Source organism: Thamnophis sirtalis, unplaced genomic scaffold (genome assembly GCF_051295495.1).
Source record: "Thamnophis sirtalis isolate CommonGarterSnake01/CBP01778 unplaced genomic scaffold, rThaSir2_p1.2 scaffold_6, whole genome shotgun sequence".
In the NCBI taxonomy this organism is placed as follows: domain Eukaryota; kingdom Metazoa; phylum Chordata; class Lepidosauria; order Squamata; family Natricidae; genus Thamnophis; species Thamnophis sirtalis.
This window is the reverse complement of record NW_028261386.1, coordinates 4,538,285-4,560,161: the sequence shown is the minus strand read 5'-3', so window position 1 is coordinate 4,560,161 and position 21,877 is coordinate 4,538,285. Positions and strand designations below refer to the sequence as shown.

The following is a 21,877-nucleotide window of genomic DNA, read 5'->3' as shown; positions in this document are numbered from 1 at the left end:
TCTTCTCCTAGCGCACTGTGCTTCCCCCAACCCACTGGAAGCTCCTCTCAAAATTGGTGTCGACCGGTGATGGAGCCACAGCAGAGGGAGGAAAGAGCCACATGCGGCTCCAGAGCCGCAGTATGCTGACCCCTGAACTAGAGATGCCCAGTTCCTGCAACCATTCTTCATATGTTTTAGCCTCCAGTCACCTAATCATCTTTGTTACTCTTCTCTGCACTCTTTCTAGAGTCTCAACATCTTTTTTTACACCGTGGCGACCAAAACCGGATGCAATAATCCAAGTGTGGCCTTACCAAGGCATTATAAAGCAATACTAATACTTCACGTGATCTTGATTCTACCCCTCTGCTAACTCAGCCTAGGAAACTTTCATCTTTATGCTTGTTTTTTGGGATGTGTTCGTGTGTATCTTCTACCTTTGGGCACTTGAACAGAATAATCACTTTTAGATAATTCACTTTCCCATTTGCCTGTTTTGCTGGACTGTTTTCTGACACTAAACGGTTAAAATAAGGTGGTCTGAATGCCCATTCAGAAGGAGAAAGAGGGGGGAAAAAATTAAGCCTGGAGTGGGTGATTTGCAGCCTGCCATCCATCTGCAGTTCCCCTAGTACTCCACAGGGTTATCTCCAGAGTGAGTGTAGCTAATGTTTCCGGACTTACATTTTTTTAGTTAATTGGGATTTTTAAAGATGCGTGGAACCAGGCAGGAGAAAAAAAATGTTGCTGTACGTAAGTGCTCTTTTAAACTGACGGATACTTTCCCCATCGTAACTTTGAACTGTCACTAAGCCAAGAGTCCTAAGTCAAGGGACACCTGTACGGTTACATTTCTCTAAAGTGCAGGATGGTGTGACAAAGAGACGCAGGAAAGCATATTCTGGCTGATTTTGTTCTTTCAAATGCTGTCTTCCTGTCCATGTAAGACAGGGGGGGGGGTGTCAAACTCAAAGCCTGGGGGCCAGATCTGGCTCGCGGGGTGCTTAAATCGGGACCACAGGGCCACCCTGGAAACAGCAAAGGACTGGCCCATGGTGCCTCAGCCCAGCCCACGCCGACCGGGCACTGGTCTACACCATTTTCGTTGGCAGAGTGCTGCAGGAGGCCATCACAGCCAAAAACGGAACTCAGGAGGGGCACACATTTATTTATTTATTTATTTATTTATTCCCCTTTTCCTTGTCTTTTGTGAGCCGCCCGGAGTCCTCCGGGAGTGGGCGGCATACAAGACAAAGAAATAATAATAATTATTATTTATTTATTTATTTATTTATTTATTTATTTATTGGACTTATATACCGCTTCATGGGGCTTTCAGCCCCTCTCTAAGCGGTTTACAATTTTTTTAGCAAATTGAGTCAGGGTCCTCACATGGTGAGTCATGGTCCACACATGGTCTTCCCAAGCTCTGTTTTCACTGGCAGACTGCTGGAGCAGGCTGTCCCTGCTGAAAATGGAGCCCTGGGAGGGGTGCCTGTGGCCTATCAAACTCCATTTTCATTGGCAGAGTGCTGAAGCAGGCTGTCCCGGCTGACAATGGAGCTCAGGAGGGTCGCATGTGGCCCTATCATGCTCCATTTTCATTGACAGGTGCTGGAGCAGGCTGCCACAGCCGAAAATGGAGCTCAGGAGGGGCGCATGTGGCCCTATCATGCTCCGTTTTCATTGACAGAGTGCTGGAGCAGGCTATCACGGCTGAAAATGGAGCTCGGGAAAGGCACATGAACTCCGTTTTCATTAGCAAAGTGCTGCAGGAGGCCGTCGCAGCCGAAAACAGAGCGCCCCTCCCGAGCTCCATTTTCACTGGCAGAGTCCTAGCGAAACAAGCTTATTTGTACACTCTGCGCCGCCATCCAGGAGTCCTCCGCATGGCCTGAGAGGGATGGCAAGGCTCCTCTGGAGGACAAGGGCTTGACATTCTCCATGGTCTTGCCTTCTTCCACTAGAGACAATGGATCCCGCCAGCCTCACCTGGGCCACCAAAGGCACCCCTGAGTGACATTGAGCGGGCCACACCCATGCCCATGCCGGCCACCCCCCCCCCCCAGGTCAAGCACAACCCTGATGTGGCTCTCAATGAAATTGAGTTTGACACCCCCGATCTAAGAAAATTTTCTTCGGACTATTTTAGCGTTGGTGTCAGAACCTCTCCATTAGATAATTAGGAAAGAAGACCATGAGACTCCATGCGTAGAAATCAAGTGTACTTTTACTAATTATAAATGATTAAAGGCATAGCGAAGCGAAGTCTGATTATTTAGGCGCGAAAGCAATTGATATATAGAATAGCCCATTCCCCACCCCTTGGCATCACAGTTACAGTCCAATCATAATTCTCCCAAGTGTCAGGTGTGAGATAACTTCAAAAGGCATCACGAAGATGGAATGTCGGTGCCGTTAGTCCTGGCGGGAATCTCCTACGCATGCGTAGTCAGACAGGCAGCTGAACTCCAGAACCTTCCTCCAGCACAATGAGTAACCCCTCCCAAATACCATGCCCTCCCTCCCCGTTTCATGGCAGCCGAAGCAACAGCAAAGCAGAGGCTGACAGTTGGACTTTAAGATTTTTTCCCCTAAAGATCTTCCTTATTTTTGTCTCTTTCAACACAACGGCATCCTTTTCACTCTGCCTTCTGAGACCTCCCTCTTTTTATACCTGGATAGGGTTTTTCCCCCCCAATTTTTATTTTTATTTTCCAGTAATAAACATACATAATTCGTGGGCATTGCATTGACTCAAATCTTTTTAAGACAACATTAACAATCATAATACAAATAGCATGTGAAATTCTTACCTTCCAACTTCAACACTATTTTCTCATTTCACATTCCTTTTACATTTCCCCGTTAATTCATTTAAACATAAATAACAATTTCTTTGCACCCTGTGTTTGTTATCCCTTACTAGGTATTTTCCTTCAATATTATGAAAATCGCTCATTGTTCCACCATAGCTTCAATGTTAGAAATGTGTGTGGGGTTACTAATAACACCAGTTATTAACAATATTCAGCCTGGATGGGGTTGGATGGCATGAAGACCAGCCTGTCTTATAATAAACTTGCAAATAATATACAGGCGGCCCATCTCAAGGTGCTCCCGGGAAGGTTGTGCTCCAGTTGCTTTCGATGTGCGATGAATGGATTTTGGAACCCGGTGATGGATGGTCAACAGCCCAGCCTTACCGATAGACCTTTCCATGGGACCATTGATGGTCCATGGTGGTGTAGATTGCTAAGGTGGAAAGCAAGTGTCTCTGAGGACCGAGGTTCAAGAAAGGATAGTGAGTAACTGGCCCTTCTAAGTCTTCAATTATTCCCATCTTTGCAAACACAACCTGAACCAGCTGCTCAAACGCAACCCAATTTTGGTGGGTTGTCTTTTTCTTCCCTTTCAACACTAGGTGTCACTCTTCTTCCTTTGCAGCAATTCCGACTTCAAATGGGGAGTGGGGGCTGGTGGGGGGGAGAGAGAGAGAGAGAGAGCGCTCTCGTAATTGATCCTCTGCTAAACCATCTCCTTCATGGCACGTTCTGGCATTAAAGTGCCTTTCCTGGATGAGAATAAATGGTTTACTGGAAGCAACACGCCAGTGCTGACTTTCCAAGCTGGCTACAAGGAGAGAATGGCCGGCTCTGAGATGCCAAAAAGCACGAGGCAGAGTCCTGGTCCCGACAAATCCCCTTTTATTAAACGAATGTGGATTCCTCTCCTTCACATTCAGCAAAGGCCTGGCAAACAGTCTTTCAAAGGAATATTATGACCACAGACCTTATCTATCTTGGAAAGCTGCCATGTAAATATTGTCCAAATGAAGTGCAAGGGAAGACTGGGCACAGAGTCTCTGAGATTCGCTGGACAGATCTTTACACTCCTGAAACGAATCTAATGACGGACTGAACGAATCGTTTCCTGCAAAAGCCCACTCCCCTTTTCACGCCCTCTATGGGAGGGGCCAATCACCTTCCACCTGTGACTTTGACCTTGGTTTCTGAGTTGTTCTTTTCTTCTGGCAGCTCTGCGCATGCGCACACTGGGAACAGGCTCCAGTTGTTCCTCTGCCTCACTATTGTCTAGCTCCGTAGGCACCTGATCACTGCCAGACGGCCTTGGCCCAGTCTCTGCCTCCGACACAGAGCCCTTGTCCGAGCCTTCCCCAGCCTCCAGGCCTGGTCCATGCTCGTCCCCAACCTTCTCACTGTCTGACTCTGCTGCCAGCTCCGCTGGCCACTTGCGGGCCACAACAGATGCGCACCATGGGCTGGTTTGTGAACAATGGAACAGGTTGGGCTGTGAGGTCTGCAGGGTCTGTGCAAAAAAGTCAAGATGGCGGCCACCACAGGGCAATGGAAGCTCATTGTTTCTTTGTTTCTTTGCACATTGAAACATTGGCCATCTTGAGTTTTTAAAAAAAATGTAGCTGTAAACACCCTGGTAGACATTATTTATGTCAGCTGGCTAGTTCTTTTGTCTGGGAGTAGTATCTTTTTTTAATGACGATTTTATTAAAACTTACAACTGAAAAGATAAAACTAATACAAAAAAAAAGAAAAGGACAGAAAAAATAAAATGTGGAGAAAAGGAAAAATAGAAAAGGAAAAATAGAAACATTTTTAGAAAAATAGAAAGATAGGAAGATTACTATATAGACAAATGACTTCTCTTTCATCACAAGGATAAACCATTTTAGTAACTTATTATCCTTTCTTAAAATACAACAAATGATTTTGTCATATTCTATCCCATATTTATAAACAAATCTTTAAAGCCTCATTGTTCAGCCCCAGTTAGCAAAAGTCGATTAAAGATAAAAATATATGTGTTTTAATCTTGATCAAATAAACCAGTGTTATATTCCTCCCTTTTACTTTAACAATCTTGATCTTTAGTCCATTCAAATAATGCCCTAGAACTTGATTTTATTTTTTGTTTAGTCCCTTCTCACAAAATTCTTCAAAGCTTTAACAAGCCTCTTTTGTAAATCCAGTGTAGGAAAATTATCCATGTCACTACCATGTTTCCCCGAAAATAAGACAGGATCTTATTCTCCTTTGAACTCCAAAATAAGCACTTGGCCTTATTTTCGGGGTGGTCTTATTATTTTTGAGGTTCAGGATGTGGTGAGCATGGTCACCTCATGGCTGCTGCCATGTTGCAATATTTTCAGGGAGGGCTTATTTTGAGGGGAGGGCTTATTTAGTGCATGCACTTAAAAGCCTGATTGAGCTTATTATCCAGGGAGGTCTTATTTTCGGGGAAACAGGGCATCTTAGTTTGTTATTTGAATATCCCTCCTACAGTACTTATTAACATATCAGTTGGTTTTTGTTATGTCCAGTGTAGTATCTTTTACCATATCATTCTTATAGTCTGTCATTTTAAAATCCACTTTCAAATCAGTCTCAGTTGTGTCAGATGCAACTTATTAAATTTTTCGTAACATCTTTTAAACACAGTCTATTTAAAAATTAATTTCTTAGTTCATGGTTCAAAAATAACCTTCAATAGTAAAAATATTTTGGTTCATTCTGTATTGGTAAGTCAAATTTATCCGTTCTCCTCCTTTAATTGTAACTTTTAGTTCTCACCAGTTCCCCCTAGTGTCCAATCTTCAAAGTCTATCAACCGTGGCTTTTAAAAAGAGGATTCTAAACAAAGCCTTTTCCCATGGGAAGGATTCTGAGGATTAATTCCAAAATCTTATTTCAAATCCATCTGGACCCTAAGTGCATTTTTAACTTTCAAAAATCAAAGTTCTAATCGTCCTTTTGTTGGATATTCCAAAGTACTTTTTTTGGTCCTTAATCTTGTATTTAAAACTTATTTCGCTAAGGATTGAGGGAAATTCATTTGGTGCTACAAAACATTGATGCCTAAAAGCAGAAAAGCAGTTAACAAGCAATGTACAAAAGCTGCTAGAAAAGAAAGTATACACACCCTGTAACCTTAAAGATTCCAACTGTCCAGTGGTGGGATTCAGCCGGTTTGCACCTATTCGGGAGATCCGGTTGTTAACTTTCTAAGCAGTTCGGAGAGCTGATTGTTAGAAGAAATGTCAATTTTTTTCACTTTAAAGGGGTAATCCTGTAAGGAAGGCAGGAAGGAAACATTCAGGTGTTGTTTCTAGCCTAATCTTTATTGCCCTGCTTACAGAAACTGCCTCTCCAGTTAACTCTCATTACATTGAACAGCTAAGGTGAAGCACTCATCAATGTAAGTGACATTGAATTGGCCATGCCCACTCAGTCACATGACACTGAGCCACGCCTACCCACCTGGTCATTAGGGCAGAGAATGGTTGTTAAGTTATTTGAATCGCACCACTGCAACTGTCTATTGCAACTGTCTGTACCCCCCTTCCCTGATTTGAATTGGGAGCCGCCCTGAGTCCCCTTCGGGGGGAAAGGGCGGCATATAAATATAATAAAATCAATCAATCAATCAAGATGTCTATTCCCTTATATCACAGAGTCCTAAACCCTATGAAAACTACTGTTTTGTGGCGTCCTTGTGAGGAGCAACTGTATGGAGCACTTGTGGGCAATTTCAACTTTTCTCCTAGTCTGGAGAGGAATTATGAAGAGCTGATTCACTCATTCTTCTGTGGTCATCTGCTCCACTTCTAGCCATTTCACTGTTTCTTCTCTGGGAGTCCCTCTGAGAATACTATCCATAGCATTTCCCCTGTTTCCCTGAAAATAAGACTTCCCCGGATAATAAGCCCAATCGGGCTTTTGAGCGCATGCGCTGAAATAAGCCCCCCCACCACCAAAAAAATAAACCTTCCCCTAAAAGATTTAAATGCATGCACAGCTGGTCCCCACCATTTCCTGGGGGTAATGGGGGAACATGCCCCACGCACCGCACATGCACGTGCCATCCATATGGAATGGCCTCAGGGACTCCGTTCCTCCAAACCCTAGCTACCACACCCCTTTTAGTGGCAGCCCCAAAGAAAGTGACAGACCAGCAACGCTAGGGTTGGCAAGAGTGTGCCAAAAACAGAGACAGAACATCCGTCCCTCTCTGGATCAGCTGATCCATGGACCGAGGTTAAGGGGCCTCCTGCAGCTCAAAAATAATAAGACCTCCCCGAAAATAAGGCCAAGCGCTTACTTTGGGGGTCAAAAGAAAATTAAACCCTGCCTTATTTTCAGGGAAACATGGTAGGAGTTCTTCTGAGCATGTGGATTGAACCAAGTGGTCCCCAACCCTTTTGGCCCCTGGGACCACTTTCTTGGAAGACAATTTTTCCATAGATCAGGAGAGGATGGGCAGCGCATAACATAAATCCTGCGCATGTGCAGTTTCATTCACCTGCTGTTCACCTCTGGCTGCATAGCCCGGTTTCTAACGGGCCATGGACTGGTACTGGTCTGCAGCCCGAGGGGTTGGGGACCTCTGGATCAGAGGTGGTATTCAGCCAGTTCTGACCAGTTCTAGCAAACCAGTAACGGAAATTTTGAGTAGTTCGGAGAACTGGCAAATACCACCTCTGGCTGGCCCCACCCACATCTATTCATAGCCTCCCGAGTCCCAGCTGAACGACTGGGTCTTCTTTTGTTGCCCTGCACAGGAGAACGGAGCTGGAAAGCAGGTTGGTGGGGTGGAGAGGGAATGGGGATTTTGCAGTATCCTTGTCCTGGAGTGGGGAGGGAATGGAGATTTTGCAGTATCCTTCCCCTGCCAAGTCCACAAAGCCACACCCATCGAGCCACATCATTGCCCACAAAACCAATAGTAAACATTTTTGAATCCCACCACTGCATTTACTAGATTACACTACAGCCTTTCCTAGTAAGAGAGGCAGCCTAACCCCTTAGCTTATTTTAATTGCTCTTCTTTGTCTTTTCCAACTTCGCAAATATCCTTTCGAGTTTCATTGACCAAAACGATTCCTAATATTCTACATGCATTTGTTCCGTAGATTTCTGTAAAGACATTACAAATAGTAGCGGCTTGATTGGGGCCTTGGGTAATGGAGCTCTGTGTGATCTATGAGTGTTGAGGATTTCATTGGGGCCTCAATCTTGTATTCTCTCTCTCTCTCTCTCTCTCTCTCTCTCTCTCTCTCTCTCTCTCTCTCTCTCTCTCTCTCTCTCTCTCTCTCTCTCTCTCTCTCTCCCTCCCTCCCTCCCTCCCTCCCTCCCTCCCTCCCTCCCTCCCTCCCTCTCTCTCATCTTGATAATTGCACTGTGTTTTTATCTTGCTTCACTGCCCAGAGTGCTTTTGGTGTAGATGATAATAATAATGATGATGATGTTTATATGCCATCAGGTCAGTGTGGATGCGGTTTGACCAGATGGAGAGATTTTTCTCCAGGTGGATCAGTTCCCAATCAGGTCCTTCAGGTCTTCCAATGATTACCCATTACTTCTGTAACTGTCAAGTGCAAAATATCAGATCCACACATGAAGGTCCAATTAAGCTTATTTATGGCTTCTGGTGATTATGCAGAGGAATCTTTTCAAGTAACCGTTAGCACTGGCTTGAAGTCAAAATAAGGGTGTTGTGGCCCGCCAGCGGCCAGAGGAGCTGGCAACAGATTCGGAGAGTGAGGAGGTTGGGGAGGAAGATGGGCCAGTCCTGGAGTCTGGGGAAGGCTCTGATGAGCGCTCTGTGTCGGAGGCAGAGGGGGGGGGCAGAGCCGTCTGACAGTTACCAGCTGCCTTCGGAGTCGGAGATCAATGGGGCAGAAGAACAGCTGGAGCCTGTTCCCAGTGTGCGCATGCACAGAGTTGCCGGACGAAGGGAACAGCTAAAGAACAGGGGTGGACTTGGGAGTAAGTCCACAGGTGGATGATGAATGGCCCCTCCCAGAGGAAATAAAAGAGGAGCGAAAGGGGAATGGAGTTTGCAGGAGACAATTAGTTTAATTGGTTTGTCAGTTTTTGCAGATATCAGCCTGGCAGCTCTCCAAGGTCTGTGACTATAAATCCAGGAATGGCGAACCTATGGCATGCGTGCCACAAGTGAGGCGTTGCCCTGTCAGCTGGCCAGCAAGTATGTGCACACTGGCCAGCTGAGTTCAGCCTTTTTAAAAGCAATTTTTCGCCCTCTCCAGGCTCCAAAGGCTTTATAGGAGCCTGGGGAGGGCGAAAAGAGCCTCCCCCCGCCCCAGAGGCCCTGCAGAGGCTTCAGGAGCTTCCCTGAAGCCTCCGGAGCACAAAAAAAAAACGGCCCTATGGGCAAACCGGAAGTTCGGGAACCTCCTGAAGGTCCCTGAAGCCTCCAGAGGGCTTAAATCAACCCTACGAACAAACTGGAAGTTGGTTCCCGAATTTCTTGAGAGACCGCCTGCTGCCAATTACCTCCACTAGACCGATTAGATCCCACAGATTAGGCCTCCTCCGAATTCCATCCGCCGGCCAGTGTCGACTGGCGACTACCCGGAGGAGAGCCTTCTCTGTGGCTGCTCCGACCCTCTGGAACGAACTCCCCGTGGAGATTCGAACCCTCACCACCTTCCAGGCCTTCCGCAAAGCCCTTAAAACCTGGCTGTTCCGACAGGCCTGGGGCTAAAGAGCTGTTGCCCCCGTCTCGAATGGTATGACTGTTGTGCATTTTTAAATCATGTATTGTCATGTTTGTTTTTTTAATTTTTGTCTGTACCCCCCCCGTTCCCAGATTTGATTTGTCAGCCGCCCTGAGTCCCCTTCGGGGGAAAAGGGCGGCATATAAATATAATAAATGAATGAAATGAAATGAAATTTCCGGTTAGCCCATGTTTGCCTTGGGAGGCTGTTTTCGCCCTCCCCAGACTCCTATAAAGCCTCTGAAGCCTGGGGAGGGCAGAAAAAGCATGCAAAAAATGGGGGGAAGAGCCTCTCAGGCGCACTGGCAGGGTCGCGTGTTGCATTATGAGTGTGGCCTGCCCGCGTACGACCCCCCACCCTGCGCTCCCCCCCCCTTATGGCACGTGAGCCAAAAAAGGTTTGCCATCGCTGCTATAAATCCTCCCTTGAAAGACTTTGCTGGATGTGAATGAGCAGAATTCACAGTAAATTAATAAAATATAGAGCCGAGGTGGCGCAGTGGTTAGGGTGCAGTACTGCAGGCCACTTCAGCTGACTGTTATCTGCAGCTCAGCGGTTCTAATCTCACCGGCTCAAGGTTGACTCAGCCTTCCATCCTTCCGAGGTGGGTGAAATGAGGACCCAGACTGTGGGGGCCATATGCTGACTCTGTAAACCGCTTAGAGAGGGCTGAAAGCCCTATGAAGCGGTATATAAATCTAACTGCTATAAATCTAACTGCTAAAAGGGTTTTTTGTAGGGACCAGGAGTTTCCTCATGCTCTTGGGAAGCCTCGGTTAGAACGAAGGGTCCACAGAATTCCAAGGGGGTTAGGTTTAGTCTGCTTGTGGCTACATAGGGATTGTAGGCTGAGCCCCCTTTTAACTCTACTCCCAGGTTCTGCCGCACTTTCTCCTGTAGTAAATGAATTCCTCCCCTTTGCAATAGAGGAGACTATCTGTATCTCAGGTGTAGGATGCGGGGGGAAGGTTCGTTCTCCCAGCTTGTGGGTTTGTTTCCAAACATTTCGTTACCAGGTTAGATAACATCTTCAATGGAGTTTAGGGGATGTTGGTGTTCTGTTCTTCTGTTTATAAGGGCTTCAGGTGTGAGTGTGTCTTTCTCAAGGGAGGGTCTTGTGGTGGGCTCCGGCTTCTGTTACCGCCGGTCCACTCAGGGACGTGCTTTGCTCGCGCATCCACAATAGTAAAAAAACTCGCTTTTGCGCATGCGCAGAAGCAAAAAAAACAAGATGGCAGCACCAACGGCTCCACTGATAGAACCGATTCGGGGGCGTGGCCGGCTCAGTTACTACCTACTCGGCAGGAACCGGTAAGAACCCACCTCTGAATTGCGGCAAGGAAAGTCGTAAAATGGGACAAAGCTTCCTGAAAAAAATATCTCCCTTAGCGACAGAGATTTTGGGCTGAGTTGTGGTCATAAGTCAAGGATTACCTATATGGTCATCAGTGGGAGGACTACTTGTCAGATGCTTTTTATTTATTTATTTAATTTCTCTTTGCTAGTGACCTCCAATACGATGTTTGCCTCTTGCAACCTGACATTTTCCTGCCTCCTGTCGTTACTGACTCAGATCTCATCGACAAATAAGTAAAGGGGTTTTTGATCCAAGCATCCATCATGTTGTGGTTGCTTACATTCCTTTCGGTTTGCCTTTTAAAGGTCCGTGCTCCACCTCCAGAGCCTTTCACCATCTCTATTTTTAACTCCCATGAATAATAGGTTCTCGTCAGCAAACAGGACCACCTCAGGGCTCCTGCCAAATAGGGAATAAACTTATTTGCAATTGTTATATAGAGCAACAAGATTAAAGAACACACCTTGGTCTCTTTTGTGGAGATTACCCCTATTATTATTATTATTATTATTATTATACAATTGTATCACAGCGGCCAGTTGTTTCGCCGGATTTGGCATTGGTTACTAGTCGGTCCCCACCCAGGGGCCTAGGACGTCGTATTTTCGTAATATGCGTGCAGATCCAAGCAGTGCGGCTTTTTGCATTTGACTGATGGTGATTTTGTCAATTTTTAACTGTTTTAAATGTAATTCCAGTGCTTTTGGAATAGCACCCAGTGTGCCAATTACCACTGGAATTACCACTGCTGGTTTGTGCCATTTATGTTGCTAAGAGCGATGGTTGTTAAGTGAGTTTAGCGTCATTTTACAACCATTCTTTGCCACATTTGTTAAGTGAAACACTGCAGTGATGGTTAGTAACATGGTTGTTAAGTGAATCAGGCTTCCCCATTGACTTTGTTTGTCAGAAGGTTGCAAAAGAGATTCACATGACCCACAACCGACATAACTATGAGTCCGTCGCTAAGCGTCTGAATCTTCATCATGCGAACAAGGGAATGCTGCAGCGGTCGTAAGCGGGAAAAACCGTTCGTATGTCACTTTTTTCAGTGCTGTTACAACTTTGAACGGTCACTAAATGAACTGTTGTTAAGTCGAGGACTACCTATAAAGGAGCCGCCTTATCTACCTCAGGATACAGCTAAAGTGCTTTGAAAGGCGACCGAACTCACCTTTGTAGAACCTGCTTATTGTTTGACAGGTTTGACACTTTTATCTTGAATGCCATTTTTCGCCAATTTACCCAGAACAATAGCAGTAGTAGACTTATATACCGCTTCATAGGCCTTTCAGGCCTCTCTAAGCGGTTTACAGAGAGTCAGCATATTGCCCCCAACAATCTGGGTCCTCATTTTACCCACCTCGGAAGGATGGAAGGCTGAGTCAACCCTGAGCCGGTGAGATTTGAACCGCTGACCTGCTGATCTAGCAGTAGCCTGCAGTGCTGCATTTAACCACTGCGCCACCTTGGCTCAACAGGACAGAACAGAACAGACTTCAGTTTAAACAGGACAGAACAGAACAGACTTCAGTTTAAATAGCTTGGGGTTTTTTGAATTGTTCATGGATCTTTTTTATAAAAAATAACCACCCTCGTGTTATATTGTCCCTTTTTCAGTCCTTCAGTACAGAGGTTTGTATTAAGGTCATATTACCAAGCAACGTAACCGCTAGGCCTTATGTCCTTTAAAAGTCTGGGGTTTTTGTGTTTCCTTTTTGGTGCTACCACCACCAGTTGTATTTATTCGTGGCACGACAAAACCGCGCTCGACTAAAGCACGCCCGATTAAACGGCGTCGCTGACGTCATCAACAGGGCGACAACAGCGAGCGCGGAGAAAGAAGGGCGCTTTAAATAGCGCTTTGAAAGCAAGCCGATTCAAGTTAAGGTAAGGGTTAGGTTTAGGGCTAGGTTTAGGGTTAGGTTAAGGGTTAGGTTTAGGGTTAGGGTTAGGTTTAGGATTAGGTTTAGGGGGGTTAGGTTTAGGTTTAGGGGTTAATTTTAGGTTTAGCGTTTACAGCGTGCTTCTGTCTCCGCGCTGTTGTCGCCCTGTGATGACGTCAGCTACGCGGTTTCGTCGAGCGCCCTTTAGTCGAATGCGGTTTTGTGGTGGAACCGTATTTATTTATCTTCTAACACAGGGATGGTTAAGCTTTTTGTCATCGAGTGGCAAAAGTGCACATGTGCACCAGTGGTGGGTTTCAAAAATTGTGTTTCCATATAGTGATTAGATCTTACAACAATTGCATTTTATATTCATTACAAAGGTGTATGTAGTCCAGTGGTGGGTTTCAAAAATTGTTCGAACCTACTCTATGGGTGTGGCCTCTTTTGTGGGAGTGGCTTGCCGCCCATGTGACCGGATGGGAGTGGCTTGCCGCCCATGTGACAGATGCCAACGACACTTGTCAGAACCACCTTAAATTACCTCACACATAGCCCTGACATGCATAAGAATATGATGTAAACTTCTTTTTTAAAAGGCATCTTTGGTTTGCGTTAAAACAACTTCAACACACGCAATGTCCTGATTGCACCACAAACGCAGAAGTCATCCTTACCTTTCACAGAGGCACTGAGTTTTATAAATAGGAGCATGATAGTGTAGAATAATCATATCCAAGGACCAGTGGTGGGTTTCAAAAAGTTTTGGAACCTCTTCTGTAGGTGTGGCCTGTTTTCCAGGTCCACTGGTGGAACCTCTTCTAACCGGTTCGGTAGTTTTGACGAACCGGTTCTACCAAATAGGTGCGAACTGGTAGGAACACACCTCTGATGTGCACCCATAATGCAATGCGCATGTGATCACCCACGCACCCTGCAACCCATGCATTTGTGCACGACCCCCCTGTATGAGCCCCACCCACCATGCATGTATGTGCACCACCCCCGGCTCCTCCATCCTCCACACATGAATGTGTGCCCCCCCACTCTCCCCTCATCCCCACACATGCGTGCATGACATAGGCATGCACTCCCATCCCTGCATGCACATGCTCACGTGACCCATCCCACCCCCTATGCACGCACACACATCTCTCGCATGCATCCTATCCTCCATGCATGATCGAGAGAGACCCAAAAACAAGCTTGCTGGCGGGAGGCACGCTCATGCGCGGTGGAGCTGAGCTGGAGCAACGGCCCCCGTGCCTTCAGAGAAGGCTCTGCCTGCCACCTGTGGCACACGTGCCATAGGTTTGCCATTACGGCTCTAACGCATATAGGTTCCCTTTAAGAATTGGGCTCCAAATTGCCAGGTCCTGAAAATGGCTCTCGACAGAGATGATAGGTAGGTAGGTAGGTAGGTAGGTAGGTAGGTAGGTAGGTAGGTAGGTAGGTAGATGATAGATAGATAGATGATAGATAGATAGATAGATAGATAGATAGATAGATAGATAGATAGATAGATAGATAGATAGATAGATAGATGGATGATAGATAGATAGATAGATGGATGATAGATGGATGGATGGATGGATGGATGGATGGATGGATGGATGGATGGATGGATGATAGGATAGATAGATAGATAGAGAGATGATAGATAGATAGATAGATAGATAGATAGATAGATAGATAGATAGATAGATAGATAGATATAGATGATAGATAGATGGATGATAGGATAGATAGATAGATGATAGATGGGTGGATGGATGGATGGATGGATGGATGGATGGATGGATGGATTAGGATAGATAGATGATAGATAGATAGATAGATAGATAGATAGATAGATAGATAGATAGATAGATAGATAGATAGATAGATAGATAGATAGATAGATAGATAGATAGATAGATAGATAGATATAGATAGATGATAGATAGATGGATGATAGGATAGATAGATAGATGATGGATGGATGGATGGATGGATGGATGGATGGATGGATGGATGGATGGATTAGGATAGATAGATGATAGATGATAGATGATAGATAGATAGATAGATAGATAGATAGATAGATAGATAGATATAGATAGATGATAGATAGATAGATGGATGATAGATAGATAGATGGATGGATGGATGGATGGATGGATGATAGGATAGGTAGGTAGGTAGGTAGGTAGGTAGGTAGGTAGATAGATAGATAGATAGATAGATAGATAGATAGATAGATAGATAGATAGATAGATAGATAGATAGATAGATAGAAAGAAATATAGAGGAGGGAGGAAGAGAGAGAGAGATGATACTTTAAAAAGTTCTTTGTGTACAGAACAGTCTTATTTCCCTGGCTGTGGGGGCATTTTCCTCCTGACAAAATGTCCTATATCAGTTTCACGTACCATCATAACTTTTCTTGGAAGGATTCCAGTTCGTTTCAGCTGTGCATAACATTACAGCGAGTGTTGTTATTATCTGAAGCTTTGCCTACCGTATCTCTTAAGCTGTGGTTTCCAAATGGGTGGGTATTTGACCGGGAACGTATGTGTAAAATTACATACACTCCAGAATCCAGGCTGCTGATCGTTAAGTATCTTCCTTCCTTCCTTCCTTCCTCTCTCACCCAGGCTATTCTGAACTGCCAGTTTTTTGTTTTTTGTTTTTTATCCAGGGAATCAATGTCTTCCCCACCACCGAGCCCTAATCACAGTTTGAAACATCAGAAATAATGATTGCTTCTGATCGGAGCTTGTGAATAATTCATTGGGTTTTGATTCCTTCCCCCACCCCCAATGCCGGCCAGTGATACCTTACAGGCCAAATGGGTTTCTACAGGAAAATAATAAATAATGGCCCTACTTCTTCTGAAAATGCAATGGCCCACATCCTCATTTCTCCAACATACACAGAAAGAAGAAAAATATGAAAACATTTCGCTTCTTTAGAAGCAAGATTTCCTCTTCGTTTTTTCCCCCCAATCCCCTTCTTTTGCTGTGTTAATGATAGGCATGCCACCAAAGGATTATTTGGGGGAATAGAATTTTATTTTCCCAATAAAGGAGATTATTTGCACCTCAAGGTTGAAACGTGGGGTCCCTGGTGCACTCTGAGCTCAATTGTTTTCTTGCAGGCGTTTCACTAGCCAAACTATATAACATCACCAGGGCTAATGCAATCCCTGGTACAGCATGGCACTGGATAACATCAAGGAAAGCCTTGTCCTCAGTGATCCTAGCCCAGTGATGCTTAACCTTTTTGGCACAGTGCCGAAACTGGAGCATGCATGTGCGTGCCAGAGTGCAAGAACCCGGAAGAAAGCAGCTGGCCGGTGCACTTGGACATGGTGGCCAGCTGCTCTTCCAGGCTACGTTGTGCGCATGCGTGGCAGAAAGCTGGCCCGGCATGCACACACACTAGATAGCTGTTCTCCGGGTTCCATCACGCACATGCACACGCATTCGCCCGACAACTTGGAAGAGAGCAGCTGATTGGTGTGCAGCTGGTCGAAAAAGGAACAGGACCAATTTCCGACTTCCTACAGGCTTCCCCATTGATTTTAAGGAGCCGAGGTGGCGCAGTGGTTAAATGCAGCACTGCAGGCTACTTCAGCTGACTGCAGTTCTGCAGTTCGGCTGTTCAAATCTCACCGGCTCAGGGTTGACTCAGCCTTCCATCCTTCCGAGGTGGGTAAAATGAGGACCCGGATTGTTGTTGGGGGCAATATGCTGACTCTGTAAACCGCTTAGAGAGGGCTGAAAGCCCTATGAAGTATAAGTCTAACTGCTATTGCTATTGCTATTGCTATTTTGCTTGTGGGAAGCTGGTAGGAAGCATCAGAAATCATGATCACATGACTGTGGGCTGTCATGGCCACACTTTTGTGAATAAAACTGGTGTGAATATCATGGAAGTATCAATTCTACAAGCCTAATGTGTCCCAGAATATTTTTTAGGCATTCTTAATGATGGATTTTAAGTATTTTGGTTCAAAAATTGGTATGCATGGGTGCGATGGAACCCAGAAGAGCAGCTGGCGATGGAGTGCCTGCCCACAAAGAGAGCTCTGCATGCCACCTCTTGCACACGTGCCATAGGTTTCCCATCACAATCCTAGCCCATCCTGTTAGGTCATCTGTTGTGGGATCTACCCAGTGGTGGGATTCCAATTTTTTTTAATACCAGTTCTGTGGGTGTGGCTTGATGGGCATGGCTTGGTGGGCGCGGCAGGGGAAGGCTACTGTAAAATTTCCATTCTGTCTCCATTCCAGGGGAAGGATACTGTAAAATCCACATTCCCTCCCCACTCCAGGGGAAGGATACTGTAAAATCCACATTCCCTCCCAATCAGCTGGGACTCAGGAGGCAGAAAATAGATGGGGGCGGGGCCAGCCAGAGGTTGTATTTACCGGTTCTCCGAACTACTCAAAATTTCTGCTACCGGTTCACCAGAACCAGTCAGAACCTGCTGAATACCACTGTGCAAATTGCGAGTGTGTGGAGAAGAGGGTGTGGCCTCTGGAGATAACATTTTGATTGCCATCGTAAGGATACTGTGATATGGAGGGCTCAGGAGCAGTAGTATTATTATTACATATTCTTTTTTGTCTAACTACACTGTTGCACACCAGCCAGAGATGTGATGGAGTGGTATAAAAAGTTTGCAAATAGATGTGTCTTTGGAGATTCTCAATCATCCAGCTCATGATTGTCCCAAAAGTGTTTTGGATTTTCTGAGGGTTTTTTCCCCCTTGAGAATTCTGGGAGTTGAAGTCCATAAAACTGAAAGTGGTCAAGTTTGAAAAAACAAGGTTCTAATCTTAGCAATAATCAATAACGTAACATCAACGCTTCTCGTTTTACAGATTGGAATGGTGGCTTGGCGCATGACTCTCAAGACTCCTGAATATACAGACGGCCGAGACATCGTTGTCATTAGCAACGACATCACATATAAAATTGGGTCCTTTGGGCCCCAGGAAGATTTGCTTTTTCTCAGAGCATCCGAGCTGGCCCGGGCACTGGGTATCCCCCGGGTTTATGTCGCTGCCAACAGCGGGGCCAGGATTGGCTTGGCTGAAGAAATCCGTCACATGTTTCACGTTGCATGGGAAGATCCAGCCGACCCCTATAAGGTAAGGATCTTTGGAAGCATGGTATGACGGTGGAGTTGGAATGTGTTTTCAGAGAGGAAAATAACCGAATTTTTTTCGGCGTATAAGACGCACCCTTTCCCCCCCCCAAAAAAAACTATAGCAGGAAAAGTTGTAAAATGCAGCAAATGTTCACTTAAGTGTCTTTCTTAGCACTGGACAGTTTGGGCTCAATGGTGGTCGTAAGTCGAGGACTAACTTCATTTTCAAATTAGGAGATCCCAATGAGAACTAGAAATCTGGTTTCTTTTCTATGCACAACTGAAATGAGTATCATCCAGTTAATCTCGCAAATGCACAGGTACAGTATAGGTGGCACCTTGCTCAACAGTAGTAACTGTGAAAGGGACCTTGGAGTCTTAGTGGACAACCATTTAAATAGGAGCCAGCCGTGTGCAGCAGCTGCCAAAAAAGCCAACACAGTTCTAGGCTACATAAACAGAGGGATAGAATCAAGATCACGTGAAGGGTTAATACCACTTTATAAGGCCTTGGTAAGGCCACACTTGGAATATGGCATCCAGTTTTGGTCGCCACAATGTAGAAAAGATGTGGAGACTCTAGAACAGTGGTAGTCAACCTGGTCCCTACCGCCCACTTGTGGGCGTTCCAGCTTTCATGGTGGGCGGTAGGGGTTTTGTCTGATACTGAAGCACTTTCCTTTTTTAAATTTAATTGACTTCCCTACTTTATAAATCACCATTACTGTGGAACTGGTGGGCGGTTAGGAAATTTTACTACTAACAGAGATACAAAAGTGGGCGGTAGGTATAAAAAGGTTGACTACCCCTGCTCTAGAAAGAGTACAGAAAGAGGGGACTGGAGGCTAAAACACATGAAGAACGGTTGCAGGAACTGGGTATGTCTAGTTTGATGAAAATAGCAATAGCAATAGCAATAGCAATAGCAGTAGACTTATATACCGCTTCATAGGCCTTTCAGGCCTCTCTAAGCGGTTTTTACAGAGAGTCAGCATATTGCCCCCAACAATCTGGGTCCTCATTTTACCCACCTCGGAAGGATGGAAGGCTGAGTCAACCCTGAGCCGGTGAGATTTGAACCGCTGACCTGCTGATCTAGCAGTAGCCTGCAGTGCTGCATTTAACCACTGTGCCACCTTGGCTCTCTGGAAAAGAAGGACTAGGGGAGACAGGATAGCAGTCTTCCAATATCTCAGGGGTTGCCACAAAGAAGAGGGTGTCAAACTATTCTTCAGGGCACCTGAGGGTAGAACAAGAAGCAATGGGTGGAAACTAATCAAGGAGAGAAGCAACTTAGAACTGAGAAGAAATTTCCTGACAGTTAGAACAATTAATCAGTGGAACAGAAGTTGCCTCCAGAAGTTGTGAATGCCCCAACACTGGAAGTCTTTAAGAAGATGTTAGATAGCCATTTGTCTAAAACAGTATAGGGTTTCCTTCCTAGGCAGGGGGTTGGACTAGAAGACCTCCAAGGTCCCTTCCAACTCTGCTATTGTATTGTATTGTATTATCTTAAATGTCTCTTTAATGTCATTTGAAGCCACAAATCATGTATAGTTATTTTAACAGATGTTGGGGGGGGTTGCCAGATGTTATTATTTGGATGTGCAGTACAGATTTGGAATAAGAGTAGCAGGACTTCCCTTACGCTATTTTATCTCTTTTCTTCACTCCCTTTTCCAGGGATTCAAGTATCTCTACCTAACTCCCCAAGATTATAAGAAAGTTAGTGCCTTGAATTCAGTACATTGTGAACACGTGGAAGACGGAGGAGAATCAAGGTATGTGATGTTTATAGTCCTCAAGAGAAGAGTGAAAAGTCCCATAATTGGAGATTGTTCAGTTCAAAAGTTGCAGCTTTGCTGTCCTTCTCCAATTCAGGACTCTCCAGCAGATGTCCATTTTGGGGGAGATGGCAAAATATCAATCCAAAGAGAAAGAGTGGAGGTGACTACAACATATACACACATACAAAACATACATACACATTGTAGAGAAGTGTTTTTCAAATCTGTGGACTTGGAGTTATCCTAGAGACAAAGGTGGAGAAGATTTTAGAAGGAACATAACATTTTAGACTGACCATATTCCCCCCCCTCCCCTTTTTTTTAAAAACTGTAATCATCTAAGAAGAGTACCGTATTTTTCGGAGTATAAGATGCAGCAAGATTTTGAAGAGGAAAATTTTAAAAAAGGTTTTTGCACTCTGCAAACCTCCCAAAAATGGCCTGTTTTCCACAAAAACAAGCCCGTTCCCCCCCCCCCCAAAAAGGGAATGAATAGCTCTTAGGAGGCTTGGGGGGGTAAACATGAGCAAAAACTGGCCCATTTGTCACAAAAACTGGCCCATTTTTTGTCAAAAAAGGCATGGAATAGCCTTTAGGAAGCTTATAGAGTGCTTCTGGGGGCTGGGGGGGGGGGGGAACGGGCCATTTATCACTCATTTCTGCCCCCCCCAGCCCCCAGGAGCTCTCTGAAAGCCTCCTAAAGACAATGCATGACCATTTTGGTGAAGGGGGCGGAGTTTTGGGAGGCAAAAAAATGCTGTATTCAGTGTATAAGAAGCACCCAGATTTTCAGCCTTTTTTTTGAGGGCAAAAGGTGCGTCTTATACTCCGAAAAATACAGTATATATTTTAGGAAGAAAAAATAACTGTAGTGGCAAAAAAAAACCTTTCAATGATAAGTCAATGTTTATTTACTTAAATAGAGAAACAGAATGAGCAAGCGAAAAAGCAGCAGGACCAATTTCCGACTTCCTGCAGGCTTCCCCATTGACTTTGCTTGTTGGAAGCTGGTAGGAAGCATTAGAAAGCGGGCTGACATGGCCACAGTTTTGTGGATAAAACTGGTGTGAATAGCATGGAAGTATCAATTCCATAAGCGTAATGGGTCCCAGAATATTTTTTAGGCATTCTTAATGATAGATGGATTTTAAGTATTTTAGTTCAAAAATTGTGCACTCTTTGGGCTAACCTGAACATCAGGCACACAAACAGTTAAAGAGAGAGAGCGGGAGAGAGAGAGAAAGGAGAGAGAGAGGAAGGGAGGAGAGAGATAATATTTTTGGATCATATTAGTTTGTTTCAATTTGGTTTTGCATTGGTCTTTGATGATAATGAATATTATTCATGTATTAAATATCAGTGGCTCAGTGGTTAAATGCAGCACTGCAGGCTACTTCAGCTGACTGCTAGATCAGCAGTTCAGCGGTTCAAATCTCACCAGCTCAGGGTTGACTCAGCCTTCCATCCTTCCGAGGTGGGTAAAATGAGGACCCGGATTGTTGTTGGGGGCAATATGCTGACTCTGTAAACCGCTTAGAGAGGGCTGAAAGCCCTATGAAGCGGTATATAAGTCTACTGCTATTGCTAATAGCGATCCAACAAGGAGGATGTGAGTTGTGTAGGTGTAGATCCAGAGGATGCTGCACAGTAATCCATCTAGGAACTAGTAGTATTTTAGTGCCAAATATAATATTTGTGCGTGTGCAGGGTGTGTTTGTGTGTGTTTCCTCTACTGCTCTCTGATCGTTCCTTTCACCCTACATCAGATATAAAATTACAGATATTATTGGGAAAGAAGATGGCCTGGGGACCGAGAACCTGCGAGGATCTGGCATGATTGCTGGAGAATCATCCCTTGCCTATGAAGAGATCATCACAATTAACCTGGTAAATCCACAATTGTGAGGTGGGATGGTGAGGTTAGAAGGTGAGAAGATGAGGAAGATGAAGCGCTAAGTGGCCTCCTAGATTTAGCAGCTGTAATCAGCAGGGCCCTTCAAGTGTTGGCCCCACCAGCAGATACGCTTACTCATGCGACTTCTGGCAGGGAGTGTTAGGCCTCCGATGTGCCAAGTGAAAAGCAGTGGAAGCCTTGGCAGAGAGCCCTTCTTTCCATCTATACCCTGACTGCTCATTGCCCTTTCTGGTGGGGGTCTCACTTAAGGAAG

The 21,877-nt window shown here is 45.1% G+C and overlaps 1 protein-coding gene across 6 annotated transcripts in view; it reads left to right on the top strand.

Moving 5' to 3' along the window:
• Window positions 1–21,877, top strand: part of ACACA (acetyl-CoA carboxylase alpha) — a 305,545-nt gene that overhangs the window by 193,978 nt on the left and 89,690 nt on the right. For all 6 annotated transcript variants that reach the window (XM_087717132.1, XM_087717127.1, XM_087717128.1 and 3 more), the window contains 3 exons: window positions 17,654–17,923; window positions 19,606–19,703; window positions 21,476–21,596. In XM_087717132.1, coding sequence (XP_087573258.1) covers window positions 17,654–17,923; window positions 19,606–19,703; window positions 21,476–21,596 — 489 coding nt within the window. The remainder of the gene's footprint in view (window positions 1–17,653; window positions 17,924–19,605; window positions 19,704–21,475; window positions 21,597–21,877) is intronic.